The 22,235-nt window shown below is 34.1% G+C and overlaps 1 protein-coding gene and 1 long non-coding RNA gene across 2 annotated transcripts; one reads left to right on the top strand and one right to left on the bottom strand.

Annotated features, from left to right (window-relative positions):
• Nucleotides 1-3,580: 3,580 nt before the first annotated feature.
• LOC126604256 (60S ribosomal protein L38-like) lies at nucleotides 3,581-3,901 on the bottom strand. Its single transcript, XM_050271434.1, has one exon. The coding sequence runs from the start codon at nucleotides 3,818-3,820 to the stop codon at nucleotides 3,647-3,649; it is 174 nt and encodes a 57-aa protein (XP_050127391.1). The 5' UTR covers nucleotides 3,821-3,901; the 3' UTR covers nucleotides 3,581-3,646.
• Nucleotides 3,902-17,267: 13,366 nt separating this feature from the next.
• LOC126605748 (uncharacterized) lies at nucleotides 17,268-18,716 on the top strand. The gene is made up of 3 exons (XR_007617036.1): nucleotides 17,268-17,801; nucleotides 18,107-18,200; nucleotides 18,358-18,716. It is a non-coding gene; the product is annotated as an uncharacterized LOC126605748 (long non-coding RNA).
• The last annotated feature ends 3,519 nt before the right edge of the window (nucleotides 18,717-22,235 follow it).

Here is a 22,235-nt window from a genome sequence, read left to right on the forward strand (position 1 = left end):
GTATGTCATATGTTGGAACCAATTTCTCACACATTCACAGACAAAAGTGAGAATCAATAGCATTTGCCCAGGATCTCTAACGAGGGGAGAATGAGGTTGAAAAAATGGTGTGCTTGAATCTAGAAAGGATTGCTTACATATCTCTGGGATGAGGAATCAAACCACGAGTGTAGTATTAAGGAAGAATGGTGTGAACCATCCTTGACGACTAGCCTATGGCAGGGGGTTAAGGAGATGAGTTCTCCATGGACGTGGCTACGCGTAGGCAGCGTATGGACCTCTATTAGGCATGGATAGAATATGTGTGTAGTCTGAGCGGAGAGAGAGAGAGAGAGAGAGAGAGAGAGAGAGAGAGAGAGAGATGTTCCCCTAATAAATACCCATGCTAAAGTATTTATAGGGATCTTGAAAGTCCTTGTAAGGAAAGTGATCCCAACTAAATCGGGGGATATCTAGGAGGAAATCTATGAAAAGATACCCAATCCTTATAAGATCATGATTATGTTGCTTAATCCCCAAATATCGTAATTTGACTTGGGTCAAGGTTTCCTTACTTGGGAGACAAGTAATATCTTTAATATGCCTAAGTCTAGCTTGCCAGATTACATTATAAACTGTTGGCTGAAGTTCCAAATGCATAGCTGAAAAGATGGATGCAAGGTGGAATGTGCCTTTATATATTCCTGGAATGACTTAGATGGCATGGAAAATATTTTAGCAAGTTTATTTTACCCAAGTTATTAAGCTAGTTAGAGTAAAACACTTTGAAATTTTCATCATTTGCTTCCTAATAGCATAATATAGTTTAATTCGTCAATCTTAACGACGCATGCTAACTTCGAAGTAAGGAGTCATGAGACGAAACATGGGTAAGCTTGTGGGTTGGGACAAAGCTCGAAGCCATACATAAGTAATAATGTTGATTCGAAAAAAATGTCATATCACAAACTTAGTATTTATAAATATTTTCAATTGGACATCGGAGTACCACCTTACTCCTACACTAAGTCTAAAGACCATTAGAAATCTTTTGCCCCAGGCTTGCTGTAATGCATTAATCCGATTAAGGATGATATAAGTGTTGAATCATACTTGAAATGGCCTCTAGATTTTAATGCCAGTTCGACATGTTTGAGCTTTCTTGTTTGTTGATTCCGTTTGTTCTTTCACCTTGGCCCCATTATAAGTCAAAAGATCTTAATAATGCATCGTGTAATCAAGAAGGGGATTCTTTCCTAGTTTGAATTGCGTGTTTATCCATAGTGAATCTTAAACAAAAATTCGTTAGGGACTTGGTCGCCTGCATATGGATCAAAAACACCTTTAGAATCTTGTTGTCAAACCCTATACGTCAGACTTGAGCATTTCCACGTATCGGAGCTTCATGGGAATAAAATTTCTCTTGAGGATTTCCTAAAACGTACTTGACCTACTATGCTTGTCTAGGATAGAAGTAGTCGTGCTCAGGGTCGGAGTTCAGAGCCATCCTCGGATGATTTGCAGATCGCCATTTCGACTATTCCCTCGAATGGTGTAGAGCCCAGGTTTGAATCTTATAACCCACAATCTTTCTAGTTGTATAATCTTTCTGGAAACCGGATGGTGCACTAAACTTCAGGGTCACGGGGCCATCTACTCATGCCCGTAGCTTGCTAATCGTAGCCGCACTTATTACAGCTCTAGCCTCTCAAGCTGTTAATTGAACAATATGGAATGGGCTAAAAGATACTCCTCTGACACTCCTCCCGACACTATCAACTTGAAATTTTAAACTTGCGATATTGTGAAGTTTCAAAGCTCTTTAGTTCTGGAATTTTAGGTATTCTTTGTAGTGTAAAGAATGGTGTAAGAAAGAATGTGGCAATGCGAAATGATTAAAAATGATATGATTTTAAATGTAATATAATAATTATCTAATATAACTTCTTTTTTTTTATTTATAATTTTTTATTTTAATCTCTCTTTAGAATTCTAGAAGCATTTAGACTCTTCGATTCTACTCTAACCTATCATCTCCCTCATTTTCACCGTCTGATTCTCACGCATCCTCTTCGACCTCATTTTCTCCGTCAGCACCACCATAGCCACCACCCAGTCATCGGCCCGATTATTACAATCGAAATTGCTCCCTTCGTCTCCTGCTTATTCCACAGAGAGATACAGATAGAGAAAGGGACTACAACAGCCGGAGCAGATTAAGGGTATGATGCCAGGAGAGGGAGTCCTAGAAGAGGGTTTAGACTTGGGGAGGTGAATTGAGTTTTGTTTGTGAGTTTGTGCTTTTATTTTATGTTTGTTTTCTGAGATAATACGCCATCATCACCTCTCTCTGGATCCAATCTGATCATCTCTCTCATCTATTCGACTGATTCTTGCTCGGATTTTGGGATGGAAGATTGTAAGCCGGAATCTTTTACTCGCGATCCAATCCGAAAATTTTAAAAAATGATTTCTCAGAAAGATTGAATCTCTTTCTTATTTGTGTATTTGGAGGATCTGGAAGGAGGATAGGGATGAACGTTGGTGCAGGTTTGATGGTTGGTGTTGAGCGGGAGTGGGTGGGACGACTGCGGTCCTAGGGTCCAATGCAGGGGGCGAACGAGAGTTGGAGATTCTAGTTTGAGTGTTAATGACAACGCTTGTATTTTTGTAAAAATGACGAAGGTGTCATTGAACGAGAGTTAGAGATTCTAGTTTTCCAAAGCACCATTTTAGCTTCTTCAGCTTTTCTGATGATTTCTGCTGTCAATCACTAAAGCTTCCAAAATAATTCATTTTTTTTTTGGAGTTTACCAGACATCTTAAACATAAAAAAACTTAAAAAATAAGCAGCTTTATTTTAAAGTACCTCAATGCCAAACTAGTATTAAATTGAATTGATAAAAGTATATGAATTCAATAAAATCAAATAAGAACTATCTTTGGACAAAAAATTTAAAAAAAAAATCGAATAAGAATAACTAAAGGGTAGCACTCCCCTGATTGAAGATTGATGAATTCTTCTTAGCGTAGCGTCAAGATTGTGCTGATAACTTGTTATGACATATTTTCTATGAGAAAAGGAGAGAGAGGTGCGACACAAGGGAAGAGAGAGATGGAAAAAAGTGGGTTGAGGAATTATGTGTATTATTCTCCAATCCTTGTGTCATTATTTATAATGTGTTATTCTCCAATTGTCCAATCGAGTATCCTAAATAAACCCACAAATGATTTATACAATCAAACAAATGCTAGAAGTATATTCATAATATTTTTTCCTTATCATCAAATTTGAAGTACTTTTCATTAAAATTTAAGTCTTTATTATTAAATAAAGTTACTAGGTGGTTTTTTTGTTAAAAAGAAGTTTGCTTAAGCTCATTTCATTAAAACATCCTTTATTTTGAAGGAAAACTAACAAAAAGTAAAAAAAAAATTAATTAATTAATTTTAATGAAAAATGACAAATAAAAGTATAGTGAATAGCAGTGGCGGGTCCAGGAAATAATGTTAGGGGGTCAATAAGGATAACGCGTAGCGCACAAATTTTTTTTAACAGAAAACGGCATACATATCGTCATTTCATCGAGTCTTGGTAGGATAGCGCGACCAACTACTCCAAAATCCTTGTTCAAAGGTCCTGAACGTTCAAACCTGGAGGAAGAGATTACTTCAACTTGTCGGCCTTCTCGGAATCAAACACACAAAGTGTGTAAAGGTACTTGGAGCACCGAACCTTGAACTTGACAGCATCCTTGGTCCTCTTGATTTTGACATTGCGGGCATCCTTCCTTCTTGCAGTTAGAAGGAAATCCTTGATCTCATGGATCTGCTTCGGCATTTTGCTTGTTGCTCGGTCGAGACCGGAGGCTGCGAGTTCTCTCTCAAAGTCCGAGGAGGCTATCAATGCTCCAGCAGCCTCCTTCTTCTTCAACCTGCAAGCGAACTCTTTCTTCTTCTTTCAGACATTTCGTCGACCACGTGGTGTGCAGCTCCAAGAGGTCGCACCAGCAGCTCCAAGAGGTCGCACCAACAGCTCCAAGGTTATTTCCATGGCTTCCAAGGGGTCGTGTGACCCCATTGACCCCACTGTGGATCCGCCCCTGGTGAATAGTACCAGAGAGTGTTTTGTTAAAACTCTCTTATTTTAAATGGTCCCCACCATTTTTTTTTCTCTAAACTCACTGCCCGACAAACGACTATCGTCTTTTAGTACATTGAGCTTAAAGCAATAGTAATTTTGCTTGTGATTAATAAAAATATTTAAAAATATATATATTTGTTAAATGTGAGGGTTAAATTGTGATACTCAAAGCGACTAAGAGCATTTATTATGCGTCTGATTTTTGTCTTAAGTTTCTCCACAACCTTAATATCGTTGGTATAAAACGTGTGAAAACAACACAAATTCTAGAAAGTATTTGCAAGTACTTTTTGAATATAGCCAACAAGTTTTTGTGGGATCAAAAGCTTTTCTAGTTGATGAATTGTTATCCTAACAATAATAATCTCATCGCGAGAGGATAGGAATCTTTTTATCTTATTATTAAATGGATGACTTGCAGGGAAGAAAGACCTAATGCCAATAAGTCCACCACTGCATAATAATCTGAGTTTACTGTCCTGAAGTTTTTTGGTTTTCAACATTTGACAAATTAAGTTTTTTTCATCCCAGTCTGGTATCTAAAGTCATAATTCTAGGACACTTTCATACATCTGTTAAGTTTTTCGTCAAAATCTCTGTTAATTGATGACGTGGTGCTCATATGGGCAATAATTGAGCAGCACGTGTCAATCTGGGTTCACGTGGATATTAAAAAAGAAAAAAAACTAAAACAATTGTTTTTGGGAGATTATATTCACACACCCCAAATTACTTCTCTCACATCTTTTTAATTTTTTAATATTTTTCTATCAAGGGTTAGTGGTGTGTAGAAAATATTAAAAAATTAAAAAGGTATGGGAGAAGTAATTTGGGTGTGTGTGAATATAATTTCTCTTTTTTTTTTAATTTTAAAAACTAAAAACCAAACCTAAACCTAAAAAATTTAAAACTGCCCCCTTGGCCATCGCCCTCTTCTTCGCACAATTTACAAACCCAACTACCAACCCTTCGACCATATCAATCAACCCGAATGAGATGACCGAGATATGATTGAAGGAAAATAGTCCGCTGCACAATCTCTTCATCTCCGGCGACGGCGGCACAAGCACAAAATCATCTTTACACTCCTTCCAACTCTTGCCAGACACAATTTCTAGCAAAACTTCATTGACGGTCTTGGGCAGCAGCGCTGATGAACCATTAATTTTTGCAGCAGCGTCGAGTAGTGTTATTTGGGTGTCGAGGAAGGTGGCGTCGGTCATGCAGGTGGGGTTGGAGGGGTAGAGGACGCTGCCAACAGTCATGGAGCCAATTGGAAGCGACGGTGGTGGGCTTGGGCTTTGTAGCGGAGGAGAAATTGAAAGGGTATAGGGACAGATCCGAGTTTTGTGATCTCGGCGACAAAGACATTTGCTTCGACGACGCCGTCTCTTCTGTCGTTGATTTCTCAAGCCCCTCGAAATTTGTCCACTCTCTCTAGAATTGGAATTTTTAGGGTTCTGATTTTTTTGTTATTGTTGGGATTAGACTTGGACCATAGCACAGAGAGGAGCAGCCTTTTCAACGAGCGAAGCAAAGCAGTTTTCCAAAGGATGGTGGCTTAGGTAGCGGCTTGGATGGTCTCAGTGGACTGGGAGGAACAAGTGGGTTGGGTTAGGCGGTGCGGCTGATGGCTTTCTGTGTTGGATGGAGAAGAAGAAACAGAGAGAGGCAGAAGGTTGGGTGCAGAGAAGGTTGCAATTTTAAATTTTTTAGGTTTAGGTTTGGTTTTTAGTTTTTTAAATTCTAAATTTTTGTTTTAGTTTTTTTCTTTAATCTTCTAATATCCACGTGGACCCAGATTGACTTGTGGCTCCCAATCATTGTCCACATAGGCACCACGTCATCAGTTAACAGAGATTCTAACGGAAAACTTAACGGAAGTATGAAAGTGTCTTAGAATTATGACTTTAGATACCACTGGGATGAAAAAAACTTTATGTATGAAATGTTGAAAACCAAAAAACTTCAAAATGAATTTTGGAGCGACTTTCTCTTGAGCATAACATAATCAAACGGACGAATTTTAGAGCGATTCCAATTGTAGGATGTTTGAGAGTTTTTTAAGATGATTGTACTAAGCCGTTCGACCGTGGTAATGAAATAAAGGCACAGCGTGTAGCTTTGTCAAATTAACTTTTTGGACATTGTGGGTATTTTGGAGGTCAAGATGATATATTTTCAAGAAGATTACTTCTGAGAATTTGTTAGGGACGACTTAAGCTTTGAAAAGACACCTTTTGAGATCAATCGGAGTGGATTTGATCTGTGAAAAGTCTGGTTTTCTGAGAAGTCCGAATTTCAGTTCAAATAGGAAACATTTTATTTGCTAGTTTATTATTTTATTATGTTTCTTGGTTTTTTTTCTAAGACCTTTTTCTAGGTAGGGTTTGAGTTTGTAGTAGTATAAAAAGGCTATTTAGTCATTATGGTAAAAGGGAGAAACTACTTTAGAGAGCTTTTGACGATTGAAATTTACTTTCAATGTGTTTTCTTTCCAAGTTCTTAATAATATTTTGTTTTATGATTGTTCGTAGCTAGTTTCTTTTACTAGGGCGAGGCCACGAGCCTTAGCAAGAATATGTAATTTCTTTTCAATTTACTTATGATATTATGTATGCATGTTTTGAATTATTAATCATTGTTTTAAACTATCTAATTGTCTTAGTAATTTGTGACCATTAGGATATTTAGAAAACTAATTCGATGCAATTTTGGTCAAAAGGTTCCTTGAAATTGGTGATCGCTTTTTGTGGTTTAATAATTGTAATTTCATTTAGGATGAACACCACGTGTTAAGGGTTGCATGGTTTTTCTAAGGCTTTTCATAAAATCTTAATGAGTATTTCATTTTTATATTTGATTTGAATGTCCGAACCGATTGCTTGTTAGATATGCGTTTTATGTTGAAAGTTCCAAGTAAATAATTGAATTATTACTTAAATGTTGATAAACATATTCATTTTTTATTGGTGATACATTGATAAATTTTGTCTTTAAATTTACTCTCCTTAATATTGCTCTTTGAGAAATAAGTCGAAAACTTTTCCTCGAATAAGGAGTGGATGAAAATGATTAATTAGCTAACACATGAATCACTGAATATTTACTTTTGAGAAGTAGATATGAAAACATCTGCAACAATGAGTGGAGCTAAGTGAAAATGATTAATTCATTAACACATGAATCATTTGAGGTACCTAAAGCACCTCATTAATTATTTATGGTGCCTTAAACACCTTTCGTCTTTTTTTTTTTATTCTCCGTATAATTTATTTTTTTCCTTGATGTCAGCAAAGTCAGATCAAAAAATTATTTAACATAGACTCTCATTTCCCATACGACATGAGCAGTCACATCAGAAAAGCTGTTAATATATGACTGGAAATTGGGAAAGAGATCCTCTCCGGTTCTCTTTCACCTAAGTTCAAGTGATCCAAATTTTTGAAATTTAATTCAATGACTAAAATTATTATAACTTATAAAGGGGACCCATGTTTTTAGCCGTTGGATCAAATTTCAAATGCCCAAATCACTTGATATTAGGCCGGGCAATTCCTGACACGACCCGATAACCCGACACGACACGACACGAAATTAACAAGTTTTCGGGTCGACACGATAACGAATCGGGTTGTTATCGTGTAACCCAATAAGCACCTTTTAAGATAACGGGTTAGTTCGGGTATACACATGGGTAACACGATACACGATAAGTAAAATATTAATTTTATAATTTTATAATTTTATAACCCTTAAAAAATACTATAATACATATATATATATATATATATTAATTTAACAAAAACTATAATAATTATATATATATATATATATATTAAATTAAATATTAAAAATTGGTGACCATTAGATTGGTTTAAATATATATATCATTCAATTTCTTAAGTTTTATACGTACATAAATAAATTTAAATCTACTTAATAAATATATATATACACACACACCATTGAACTTGATGGGATACGAATTCTACAAAACTAATTTCAACAATCCAACCGTCAAACTTATTTGTATATGCTTCAAGATCACATCAGCAAAAAATCGCAAAAAAAAAAACATTCAGAGATTAAGTAATGGGACAAAACTTTTCAACGGTTATCAACGAAAAATCACAATTTAACCCTTATTTTAACTCCGATTTTGATGATTTTTTATAGTTACACTCCTTGACCCTATATGAATACAATAAATGAACTCGATCTTCAATTTAAAATATTTACACTAATGGATACCACCAAATCTTATGTTATACTTAATGAAAATATGAATAAACTTTTAAGTGTTAGTGAATCTATTGTTTTTATGGGATATGCATTCTACGAAACTAGTTTCAACGATCCAACAGTCAAACATGTTTGTATATACTTCAAGATCGCATACGCCAAAATTTGCAAAAAATAAACATTCAGAGATTAAGTCACGGGACAAAACATTTTTACGGTTATCAACAAAAAATCACGATTTAACGGTTATTTTAACTTTGATTTTGATGATTTTTTACAGCTACACTCCTTGACCCTATATGAATACAATGAATGAACTCGATCTTCAATTTAAAATATTTAGACTAGTGGATACTACAAAATCTTATGTTATACTGGATGAAAGTATGAATAAACTCTTAAGTGTTAGTGAATCTATTGTTTTGATGCGATATGCATTCTACGAAACTAGTTTTAACGATCCAACCATCAAACATGTTTGTATATACTTCAAGATTGCTTACGCCAAAAATTGCAGAAAACAAACATTCAGAGATCAAGTAACAGGACAAAAAATTTCGACGGTTATAAACGAAAAATCATGATTTAACGGTTATTTTAACTCCGATTTTTTTATTTTTTGTAGCTACACTCCTTGACCCTATATGAATACTATGAATGAACTCGATCTTCAATTTAAAATATTTACACTAGTGGATACCACAAAATATTATGTTATATTTAATAAAAGTATGAATAAACTCTTAAGTGTTAGTGAATCCATTGTTTTGATGCGATACATATTCTATGAAACTAGTTTCAACGATTCAACCGTCAAACATATTTGTATATACTTCAAGATCGTATACGCCAAAAATTGCAAAAAACAAACATTCAGAGATCAAGTAATGGGACAAAACGTTTCGATGGTTATAAACGACAAATCACGATTTAACGGTTATTTTAACTTCGATTTTGATGATTTTTTACAGCTACACTCCTTGACCCTATATGAATACAATGAATGAACTTGATCTTCAATTTAAAATATTTACACTAGTGGATACCACAAAATCTTATGGTATTATTAATGAAAGTATGAATAAACTCTTAAGTGTTAATGAATCTATCGTTTTGATGAGATACACATTCTACGAAGCTAACTTCAATGATCCAACCGTCAAACTTGTTTGTATATGCTTCGAGGTCGCATACACTAAAAATCGCAAAAAACAAACATTCAGAGATCAAGTAATGGGACAAAACTTTTCGACGGTTATCAATGAAAAATCACGATTTAACGGTTATTTTAACTCCGATTTTGATGATTTTTTTACAGCTACACTCCTTGACCCTATATGAATACAATGAAAGAACTTGATCTTCAATTTAACATATTTACACTAGTGGATACAACAAAATCTTATGTTATACTTATTGAAAGTATGAATAAACTCTTAAGTGTTAATGAATCCATTGTTTTGATGCGATACGCATTATACGAAACTAGTTTCAACGATCCAACCGTCAAACATATTTGTATATACTTCAAGATCGCATATACCAAAAATTGCAAAAAAAATAAACATTCAGAGATCAAGTAACGGGACAAAACTTTTCGACGGTTATCAACGAAAAATCACGATTTAACGGTTATTTTAACTTCGATTTTGATGATTTTTTGCAGTTACACTCCTTGACCCTATATGAATACAATGAATAAATTCGATCTTCATTTAAAATATTTACACTAGTGGATACCACAAAATCTTATGTCATGATGATTGATGAAAATTGAGGATTTTGTAAAAGGAATAACATGCAAGCTTTGCGTTCCATTGGCAAGGTTTAAACTTTCGAGAAAGGCTTCACAACCTTGAAAACAAAAACTCCTTCATTTTGCATATCCTTGCACATTTAATATTTTGTGATAGACTAGTAGTGTATGGATGTTTGTTTATTAGACTCTTATTTTCAAGTGTATATGTAGTACTTAAATGACAAATGTGTTTTAATGTTTTGAAGTAATATTTATGTGGCAATGTGTGGTATGTGCAAATTTAAGAAAAAATATATATTTTTCTTAACTGTCATAATGGGTCATAACGGGTCGGGTCACTTTACCCGTTGGGTAAAGTGACCCGACCTGTTAAGGACCCGTTAAGATAACGGGTGTGACACGACATGACCCGTTAAGATAACAGGTGTTACACGAATACGACAGACACGATCCGTTTGTCAAGCCTACTTGATATGGTGGCCTTGGTGAAAGAGATCATGGATCTCTTTCCTAGAAATTGTATGCAAACTAATAACTATAACGTGAACGGATTAATAGTACTACGTCACAGTGTGCAGGGGCAAAGCTAGGAATCATGGAGAGGACGGGCGAAATTTTAAAAGATAAACAGTCTAAAAAAAATGTAGACAATCAAACTCTTTTAGATAGTAGACAATATTAGTGTCGTTCATAATTTTTTAATACAAACAAGTTATAATTGTTGCCTATAAAATTTTATGTTATGAAAAAGTTGCATAATTAACTTATTATCAACAAAAGCAAAAACAAGAAGGTACAACAACCCTGTTGTCTTGTAGATCCATCCAAAGGAATCATGGGCAAGATGTCAAATTTTTTGGAAGGGGATAACCTAAAGTAATATTCTAGCCCAATCCTTTTTCACTAAGAAAATAGGTGTTTGAAATTTAGTGATTAATTTGCAAATTTACCATCCACTGTTAAGGTAGAAATTCCATGTCCGGCTGTCTGACCATGGAATCCATATGGCTCCTGATACAAACATAATCAACCTTAATATATGTGGAGATGTTCTTCAATGTGCCCGGAATACAAGGTAAAACAACATATGTTGTCTCAAAATTGAAATTGAAATTGGAATAGGACTAGGAATATATCACAAAATCTAGAAGGTTTCAAAATATATTGTGTTATTCAAGTTTGAACTATTTAGAATGACTAACTAGTAGTCAGTACATATGTTAGTATGAATGATGTTCCAAATTTGAAATAATTCTCTCAAAAGTAAACTCCACTTATATTTTTTTTAATAAAATCTCTTTTCTTGTAACGAGTTGGAACCCTTAGAGTAGTTCCACCGTGGGCTAATGCTCGGTGGACTGGCGTTGGAACAGAGCCAGATAGCCCGAGGGACTTGGTCCAGTGTGTGTTAGCGATGGAGCCCGAGCGGGCCCGAGGGAGAGGTTCGACACAAGTTGCTAGCTTGAGAGCCCGAAGGCAACTTGACGTGGGCTGACGTTAGTCACAATATAAAATTAATAAAAATATTAAATATTAATAAAAAAAGTCAAAAAATAAAAATAAAAACATTATAAAACCCAGTAAGCTTCGAACTCAACGACTCTCACTGGAGTTCGTCGCCGAGGCTGATGAACACCCACAGACAAATGGCAGAGATCCAATCCCTCATCCACCCTAGTTGACGTTGCACCCCACACTGCCTTTGCCCTCACGCACTCGGGATCCCCTTCTTTCCACTGGCATGCCCAAATCGCACGATTTGGGATTTGTTTTTGGGGGGGGAGAGAGAGAGAGAGAGAGAGAGAGAGAGAGAGAGAGAGAGAGAGAGTTTGGTTAGGTAGTGGGGAAGATCAGGGCCGTTGATGGAGGCTGAGGTGGGTGGGATGGTGAAGATGGAGGAAGAGAGGCAGCGGTGGGGTGGTGAAGATGGAGGAAGAGAGGCGAGGAGGGTTTGGGTGCGTTGGGGGGGAGGGGGGAGGAGGGGGACACAGGTTGAAAATCTGGGTGTGGGTGTTTATTTTGGTTTTTTGTTTTTTGTTTTTTTTAATATTTAATTAATTAATTTTTTAATAGAAAGTGGTACAACGAGACCGATTAAAAATCCTATACGAAATTATAAATAAAATTATTTTGTATTATTTGAAAAAAATATTTTATTCCAGGGCTATTTAGTGTAAGGATGGAGATGCAAAAGGCAGTTACTGTTCACTCAGTGGATATCATAGTGGATAGCCCGATGGAGCCTTAGACAAGGTGGAACTGCTCTTATAGGCATATATCGATTTATAGTTTGTGGTTTGGAGAGATCCTTTGACTTTTTGAAGGGGCAAAAATTGAATTCCAATTTTGGGAGCACAACTTCTTGGTATTGCTATTTGATTGGTTTCGAAAGTGGGAATTTTCAAAAAATATTTAACTAGCCAATGAAACGGTGCCATCCGACTAATGGGAATTTTCTAAAAAAGAATTAACCAGGACCTAAACGTCGTCGTTTTGTCCTAACCTTACCAAAAAAAATTTTAAACCCTCACGCACAGCAAAGCTGCTCAGCAACAAGGAAACCAGAACTGTAGTAAACCCAAAACTTCCGACGAGACCAGATGGGCGAAACCACCCTTCTTGCCCTTCTATAGCTTCGTCCTTGATAGTATATCACCGGAATTTGTATGAAAATTAATAACTATAACATGAGAGGACTAATAACACTACGTGTATCAGTAACACTTAAAAATTATCATTAATCAAACAAAGCGTCTCAGAAGTAAATATATGATTGGAATTTGTATGCAACACTGTTCTTGTTCTCTCATCGCGAAGTAATTATATAGAACTTATTATATTTAAATTTTCTCAAGAAAGAGAGATCACTCTATACCAAATAATCTAGCACAAAGCCTCATTTGAAGCATAAATGTTCACCTAGTCACAATAAAAAAATGAATCATCACTTTCATTTGGATTCAGTACTAAGGGTTGGAGAAAAATTAATGTAATTTTAAGGTTTTAATTTCATCTCTTAGTATTAAATCCCAACAGTGAAGGAACATGAGTGTTGGTTACCTTGTGACCAAAAGAACATAACACCTTTCAAAAATGCTTGATGAGAAGGATAGATGAACAAGGAAGACCAAATCTCTCTCACCTAAGGGATGCTTGTAGGTGAGAATGTAATTTCAACACTATGGATTACTTGCGTGTCATGCCATTAGCTTTTATTCCTGTAAGAAAAAAAAGAAACCAATGAATTACAAATTGTTATGTCTTCCAACTCTAGTTTCTTCTTTGTATGCAGTATACACTAGAAATTGTAGCCAGTGGGTTCCTATGGGATTAAGAATTGTGTTAAAAATTATGCCAAAAGATATAAAAGATTAATATTGTTTACATTGAAAGCTATGAACATTTTACATTCAACAGATTTGATTGATATAGTCCCCATACAAAAGATCATACATTTTCTCTATCTATGTGCAAAAAATATTAGATCGACACATTCCACTTAGATAGTTTATGTGGCTTTCAATTAATAGTAGTACTTATATATATATATATATATAAACTACGAAACGTTATGCTATTTACATGCAAAAAGTATTAATGAATATTGTTTCATTTACATTGATAAAAGATGACAAAAGTTGTTCACCGGAATACCAAAAGTTTTCCTACAGTGCTCTTCATTGCCAAGAAAACAAATTAAGCAAGGAAAAAAATAAAATATTGAAATACATGCAATGAATTTGCATATCAATAGATTTATATTGTATAGAAAATAAGGATAAAGTATGATTACCTAGTTTTTTTCTTGAGTTGGAGAGGACTTTTTTTCAGCGATTTGATAAGGACGTAATCAAACTCTTGTGAATTTTCATTTGAGGTTTCTTCTGCCTCACTATTTTAAATATATAGCAAAGATTGATAAAAATAAATGTATATTAGATAAAAATTGATTTTAAATATAACAAAAGATATTGTTAAGTATGGTGTAAACTATTTTAGCCACTCTTAAAAAGAGCACTTTTGATTGATTCTCTTTTTCTTTTGTGTGACTCTGTAGTTGTCTCATGTGTTGTAATGAAAGGTGATACTATGATAAAAGATGTGGGATCATGATTTTTTTAGGCTAGAGTAAGGTTGATCTGAATATCGTTACTTCAGAAGTCTGGTCATGGACTCAACAGCTCCGTTGGAATAAAATTCCTCTTGAGGATTTTCTAGTTTGGATGCCTTATTCAAACCTACTTAACATATAGTGTTGCAGGACGTACTTGGCTTAGTATGCTGGTCCAGGATATAAGTAGTCGTACTCAAATTTGGAGTTCAAAACCACCTTCAAATGATTTATGGATCGCTCTTTCGATTATTCTCTCGAAAGGTGTAGAGCCCAGGTTTGAATGTTACAAACAACCTTTATGGTTGCATAATTTATCTAAGGGCCGGATGATGCACTAGACTTCCGGGTTAAGGCACCATGTGTCTGTGCCCCGTAGATCGCCAATCATAATTACGGCTAGAACCTCTGAAGCTGCTAACTGAACAACACAGAATGGGCTAAACAAGACGCCTATGACACTCCTCCGAGACAATAACTTTTAATTTTTAAACTTGTGATATAGTGAAGTTTCAAAGCTCTTCAAAATTTTGGAATTTAGGTTATTCCATGCTCTTTTATTTGTGAATCCCTTTAATCCAAAAATACATATTTATATTTTCTTGGATTTGCTGCTCTTGTTTTTTCGAATTATAATAAGATTTAACTCCTACAATTAAATTAGTTAGGGACAACAACCCTCGAAAATAGGTAATTTGAGGATGAGGAATTTGCACTCAAACCCACTTTCTTCCTTTACCTTCCTAGTTCAATGGAAAAACTTTTTGTACGAAGTATTTCAACAAACAAGATGTTTTGCAACCGACCTAACATAAGATATGTACCAAGGTGTTTTTAGAGTATACCAATTTAGTATAGCTATCCATCTTCTAACACCGCAATGCAATTTCACAATCAATATCAAAATGAAGTGTTAGGTATTGCAGTGAATGGTGTAAGAAAGAACAAACAATGGCGATGATCTAGAAAAGATTATTCCCATCTTTGGGTCTCTTGTCATGAACTTGTATTTAATCATGTATATAATTAAATAATTAAAAATACGTATCTCTTGGAGTATTACCATGGTTTGGACCAAGGTTGTTCACCTGTTGGATGGACCTTCAAGTTGTTTTCCTCGTTCGTCTTCAATGATGCCTTTGAGATTTCCAGAGGATATATAGGAATAGATATTACATCCTATTAGGAGTGTGACTATTTGTGGTGCACGTCAATCCTTAGATTGCAATGATTCCAAGATCATAGGAAACTCATTGATTCCTGGTTAGATTAGGTCTCCATATCTTGCAGTACAAGCATGATCAATCTCAGTGAGGCTCCGAAGCAAGATGATGGTGGCATCATTGCTTTGTTTGTGCAACTTCAGGGTGAAAGCTGTTTAGTCCATGAGTAGACTACGAAGGCGTTCTTACCTTGATCTACCTTACTTCGAATAGTTTTAGAGTAAGGCAGAGTAATTCACCATTCAAACTTTTTCATGTGTGGGAATCCATAACCATAACCACCACGTGGTCTAGAAGTTATCTAAATTTATGAAATTTTTCTTCTTACTCCATATGATATGTCCCATTCCTTTTCCATTACATGCTAGTAGTGGAGGAGGACAAGTGTGGAGTTGTCATGCAGCGCTTTGCTGGTGATTTTTTTTAGCTTATCAAAGCAGACTTGTATTAGTTAGAATCCTTAGGTTAACCGTTGACTTGATCATGACTGTGTGCATCCTGAACTTGTAAGTGGTTGCGGCATGTTGTATGTCGTTTGATACAAGTACAGAGGAAGAACTTGATGAATTCCGCAGAGAAGTCCAACCTACGCTATAAGTGGTAAAACGGCGATAACACTTTCCACGTAGCACATAATTGAGTTTTGTAAAATTGTACAAAAAGATGACATCCGTATCTTCGTTGATGATGTATGGCATGAAACTCAGTTTGCTTTAATCAAGTACATTTAATCTGGGAAGTTTGAGGTGCCGCTGTGACGCGCTACTTATGCTAACTTGTTATTTGGCTGCATTCCGTGCCCGTTTTGAGACCATTATGTCTCTTAGAAAATTTTGGAAAAATATGAACATTGTAACTACACTTCGTATCTTTCCAAGCATATATGGAATGTCATTGGGAGAAAACAAGAAGGCCTTGAAATCTTCGTTTTCCCATAGCTGCATAGTTCTGATGAGAATGCAGCTTCAATTGTTTTCGTACGTAAAACTAGAAAGATTGGCTTTGTAGAAAATTTTGAAACTTTAACACAGCAATCTTGGGTGTCTTAGCCTTTGTCTCAAACTGGCCTTATGTCAAATTTCATCTAGAAGTCGGTTTTTAGTTGAAAAATCATTCAAGTGTACAAAATTTGTTTTAGGCACGATTACATTGCCCACAAAGCTTTTCTAGCACTTGCAGAAGAGAATGCTTTGAATGTGTTAATTGTATTATTCTCATTTTGATGTATATATAATCATGTACAATTCCAACACCGATGTATAGTGTCATTCTTCAAATTTGTGTTCATTATTTTGCTTTTTAATGCAAAATAATAATTATTAGATTCTTTTAATGTCAAAATAATAATTATTAAGTTTTTTAATTGTCAATATATTATGCCTAAAGCCAATCAGCTAACTCTCTCTCTTCATTTTCCTTTTTCTCCTTTGTTTTTTGGGAACTTTAATGAAAAACTCTCGATATTGTTCACTTTAATGAAAAATCACATTTTTACACTAAAAAGTCAATCCTGATACTATTCATTTTACCCTTTATTTTGTCTTTATTGTTAAAACTCAAAGTTTTCAAACATTTTTCATTAGTTTTCCTTTGGTTTTTTCGGACACACGCACTCTCTTTCTCTCTCTGATACAATTCATTTTACCCTTTATTTTATCCTTATCGTTAAAACTCAAAGTTTTCAAATCATTTTCATTAGTGTTCCTTTGTTTTTTCGAACACTCTCTCTCTCTCTCTCGTCACCATGGACATCTCTCTTCCTTTTTTCCTCTTCTTGTGTTTTTCCTCAAGACTCTCACTCCCCCCTTTGTTTTATTTTGGATTACAGAGGAGTTGGTGAGAGTTTTTCTCTTCGTTTGTGAGTGCTCTTCTCTCCTTTTGTGGGAGCTCTCTCTCTCTCTCTCTCTCTCTCTCTCTCTCTCTCTCTCTGTGCGAGAGCTCTTTCCTTTTCCTCTTTTTCAGATCCGATTTTGCTTTCAATCTCAACCTTGAAGCTCCTTTCTTTCAACCCCATACTTTCCATATTCCCATCAGTTTTCTACATCTACTTCCTTTTCTCCCGTTTTCTTCCCCATCACCCTTCCTTCTCTTAATCAAACATTAGATCTTGAAGTTTTGGATCCGATTTGTTGGGGATTAGGAGTTGTTAGGACTAGGAGATGAACTCGTTGAGATACAATCTCCATTATATTTTTTTTTTCTGAATTATTAACTTTCTATTTCTATTTGTGCTGAAGGTTCACAGCTCGGAGGCTGGTGTCATGCGATGAAGTTTGGAAGCTGGTGCATGTAGGTGTGTACGTAACATACTAGGGCGTTTGAGACTAGAAAATTGGTTTGGTGAGTTTTGTTATATGGATTACATAGAAGTGATAGTAGATAAGTTGAAGTTGGTTGTCTATATGAGATGTGCATGATGGTGAATCAAACTCAGTTATTAATTCATTAAGTTAGTTCTCTCCCTCTCTAATTTTTTTAAGGGAAAATTTGAAATAGGTCTAATTTTATAGATCTACTTTTGAAATATGTTTAATTTTTAGTGACTTTTAACTTTTGAAATAAATCCAATTTTTTACTTTGAACCCATATCAAAATACATCTTTTTTTAACAACTAAATCTTGTTCTCTTTGTTGTTTGTATACAGAGTTTGCCAAGTAACCAAAGGTCCAAAGTCCCAGAAGACGTTGATTCACAAAAACTGGGAGAAGCCTAGAAAGTGTTGAAATAAAACACTCTCTGTAAGGATTATTTTTTCTCTCTCAAATCACATGAATTTACTAAGATAAATTTCCATTTCTACTCTTACTGAACTTATTATATTAATCTTCCATTTTAATTTGTCCTAAAATCAATTTTTTTTTTTTTTTTTGGGTGTGTTTTTGTTATGCGGTGCAGGTGTTGATTATGAATAATGTGGCAGTACTCCTCATTTTCTTGGATGGAAGCAATTAAAACTAACCAAGGCTTCAAATTATCCAAGATTTGTAATCTCTAAAAACATAAATTATAAATTTGAACTCAGAATTTGGGTGCTCAGGATTGGCGCCCATTTAAAAAAAAAAGTAATTTGGAATATGGACACCGATAACAATGAGCATCTTTTCTGACATAGGCACATAAAGATTAAATTAATTAGGAGCTGACTCTATTAAATAATTTAAAATTTCTACCACCGACTTGTAAACATTTCGTGGCTGTCTGGTGGCTATTAGGTCTTGTGACACCGAAAACGGTGTTCAATGAAATCAAAGGAGTTTTAATTTTGTGTATAAAAAGTTCATAACAGATCAGGTTTTTTTCTTTATTTACTCTTATGCTATTACAACAGGGTTCACAATTATTTTGACATTTCTGTCTAGGAAAACATTATTTTAATTATGCTATTAAACTTATGCTAATTTACAGCCAGCTCTTCATGCTTCCATCATGTTGTCGATGTTATGCAGCTTTTCTTTTGTCAAATTATTCCAGTATTGTTCATCGCCTTCTACTAGCTCTGCATCTCTTTCTCTATCTTCTTTCACCTTGTAGTACATTTATGCTGTTTCTTCTTTAAAATTTTGAGGCTTTCAATAATGCTGATGAATGATCCTTGTCTTGCTGTAAATATACATCTCTTCTTCCTCTGCTACTAATATCATATCATACCTAAAATTTTCAAACTCATCTAAGGCAAACATTTGGATCCCTCTAAATTTTAAAATATCTTTGTATGAATGAGTCCACCTATGTGAGGATATAGGAGATAGTATAAATAACTCTTTATTAATCATAGCTATATGCCTAGCTTTTTCCTTATGCATATGTACATACCAATCTGGAAGACTACTAATAAAGCTTATGCAAATTTCTTTCGACCTTTCCAGATAATCTTCTGCTACTTTTATAAGTTTTTCAGGAAATGATTCTAGATGGGAAATACGGTTAATGAATATTTTATCAAGATAACCAAACTCTAATAGTAAGGCAGGGGTAACTTCTACCACATTATGTTTTTTCTGATGCTCATAACTAAAATGCCATCGTCTAAAATCTCTCATGTTAATCATGGCTACAACTATGCTAATCTCTGATTTACAAATACAATTCTTTGTACTATTACAAATACATGGAGGATACATCTTTGTAATAATATACATCCCTAGTTTTGGATCAAAGATGGACTGATACAAGGCGCATTGTAATTGTAATTATAACTCTTTCATAGACTGTGGTACTCTACTCAGGATCTCATTTTGCATATCTGTTGGCATTATTCTTAGTTTTGCTTTTGAAATTTCTTCTAATAAAATATCATCTAATATTAAGTCTAAAAATATATTCCTAAGAAAACTTTTATATTATTCTTTTTTGTTTTTGTCACTCAGATTCTGATGCTGCTCATTATTTTGATGCTGTTCCATTTCAATGTCTTCTTCTAAGAGCTCAATCTTAATCTCTTTTATGGGCTCATTAGCCTCTTGTTTTATGGGTTCAATAACCTCTTTTCCTTTATTCTTATGATGATCAATTTCTAAACCTATTTTCAATTCTCTTTTTAGGATGTCACTTGCCTTTTACTGCATTCTAAGAGCTTGGAGTTCTTGGTTCATTTTGGTAAACTTACTGAGTAAAGACTTGTGTTCTCTAGAGATGACTTGAAGGTTGTGCTCAAGAGAATGAATATGATGCTGGCTTTGATGGAAATTAAAATTAAAACTATCAAACTTTTGTTCCAAAGCTCTAATTAATTTTTCATGACCTAACCTCATGCTTGGTTGCTTGATTTGGATATTCCAAAAATTATCTAAGAGAACATGTTGCCTATCAGAAAGTCCTGGTGCTCTTGACCTATATCTCAGTGTTGGATTTCTGATTCCTTCAACAATATTGACATTAAAGTTGAAAGTAGGTACTAGTGGTGAAGCTGGTCTGCTTATGCTATTTTGAAATCCACTGAATGGTGAAGGTTGATGGTGCATCATTATGCTATTGAAAGAAGCTCTTCTGCCTTGCGACCTTGTGCTATTTTGCTGATGATGGTCCACAATATTCCATGCCTGTTCAACAAATTAATCTTGATAAGATATCGGCTAATGTATTGTCATTACCTTTTATATGTTCAAAAATTGGTTTAAAACCATTTCGTGTAATTGAATCAACAAAATTAACCCATCTTCGGGCTGCCTGTTTATTAGCATGTATCTTATTATAATGAGAAATTATGTTTTGACAATCAGTTCTAATTATAAATACTTCATTATGTAAAAATAAAGAAAATACTTCAAGTGAATTAATTATCCCTAAAATTTCTAAATCTGTTGATGGTAATCTTGACTGTACATCACTAAATTTTCCTGATGAATACCTACAAACTTGTTCTTCAGACTTTGGCTACTCTTTATGCTTTTTTTTGTATAGTATACATGCCCATCCTAATCATGAAGCATCTGTTTCAACTATCTTGTAACTATCATCTAATGGTAATGTTAATGGCTTAAGTTTAGTAATTTCTTCTTTTATATTTTGAACTAATTTAATATCTTCACTATTAAAATATTTTTGTCATGTTTTGCTAGTTTTACTATGTAATACTGCTATTTTTCTTCCTAAATCAGGAATAAAATTTCTTGCATAATTTAACAATCCTAAAAATGCTTGAAACTGTTTCTTATCTTTTAATTTGTCTGGAAATTCTAACATTTTTTTAGCTATATGATCTTGTAATTGTATTGTACCTAACTTGATATACATTCCTAAAAATTCTATATCTTGCTTTTCTAATGCTATTTTATTTTTGCTAATCACAATTCCATTATTGATAAATTTTTGTAATACTATCTGTAAATGCTTCCTATGTTCATTTTTAATTTTACTATGTACTAAAATATCGTCTACATAAACACTACAAAAATTATCATATTTTTTGAAAATTTGATCCATCTTTCTTTGAAAGATTGAAGGAGCATTTTTAAGTCCAAATGGCATAACAAGCCACTCAAAATGTCCTTCTGGACAAGTAAAAGTTGTCAATTCGATTGATTCTTCTGCTAATCTTATTTGCCAAAAACCTGATTTACAATCAAATTTACTAAAATATTTACTCTCTTGAATTTTATTTATAAACTCATCCTTATTTGGTAACTTATAACTATCTTCATATATATTATCATTTAATCTCTTGTAATTATAAACTATTCTAGCCTTACCTCTTTTTAGTTATGAATGTTTTCTTACAATAAATGCTGCTGATCGATGTCTAGACTTTGAGGGTCTAATTACTTTTAAATTTAACAACTTTTTTATTTGTTGCTCAAACTATTGTTTATCTATTAAGTTACAAGGCAAATCAGCTGTCTTAATGGTTAAATCTGGGTTAATTATATCTAATTTTGCTAGTATTTTATTTTTACTCCAATGTAACTGTGGGTCTTCTCCTATAATTCTAGTTTGTTCTGCTAATTGTAATAATTCTTCTAAACTCCTTGGTTTACGTAACTATCATATATCTATATTGTTTCCTTCTTATAAAATCTGGTATTTATGTTCAAATATGTCTTCATCAAACTATTCTACGTTATTATGCTCATCATTTTCTTTTGAGTTTTCTAAATGATAACTATCTTGGCCACTAGGCTCTTCTATACTTATGCTTTTGTATGCTTCTACAATATTACTTTGGTCAGTTATTGTAATGCCTCTTTTGCAAAATGTTATGTTAGGGTTCATAAATAAAAAACTTTTGTAAACTTTTCAAAAAAGTTTAAACCTAAAATAAATGGATATGATCATAC

Source organism: Malus sylvestris, chromosome 15, assembly GCF_916048215.2.
Source record: "Malus sylvestris chromosome 15, drMalSylv7.2, whole genome shotgun sequence".
Taxonomy (NCBI): Eukaryota; Viridiplantae; Streptophyta; class Magnoliopsida; order Rosales; family Rosaceae; genus Malus; species Malus sylvestris.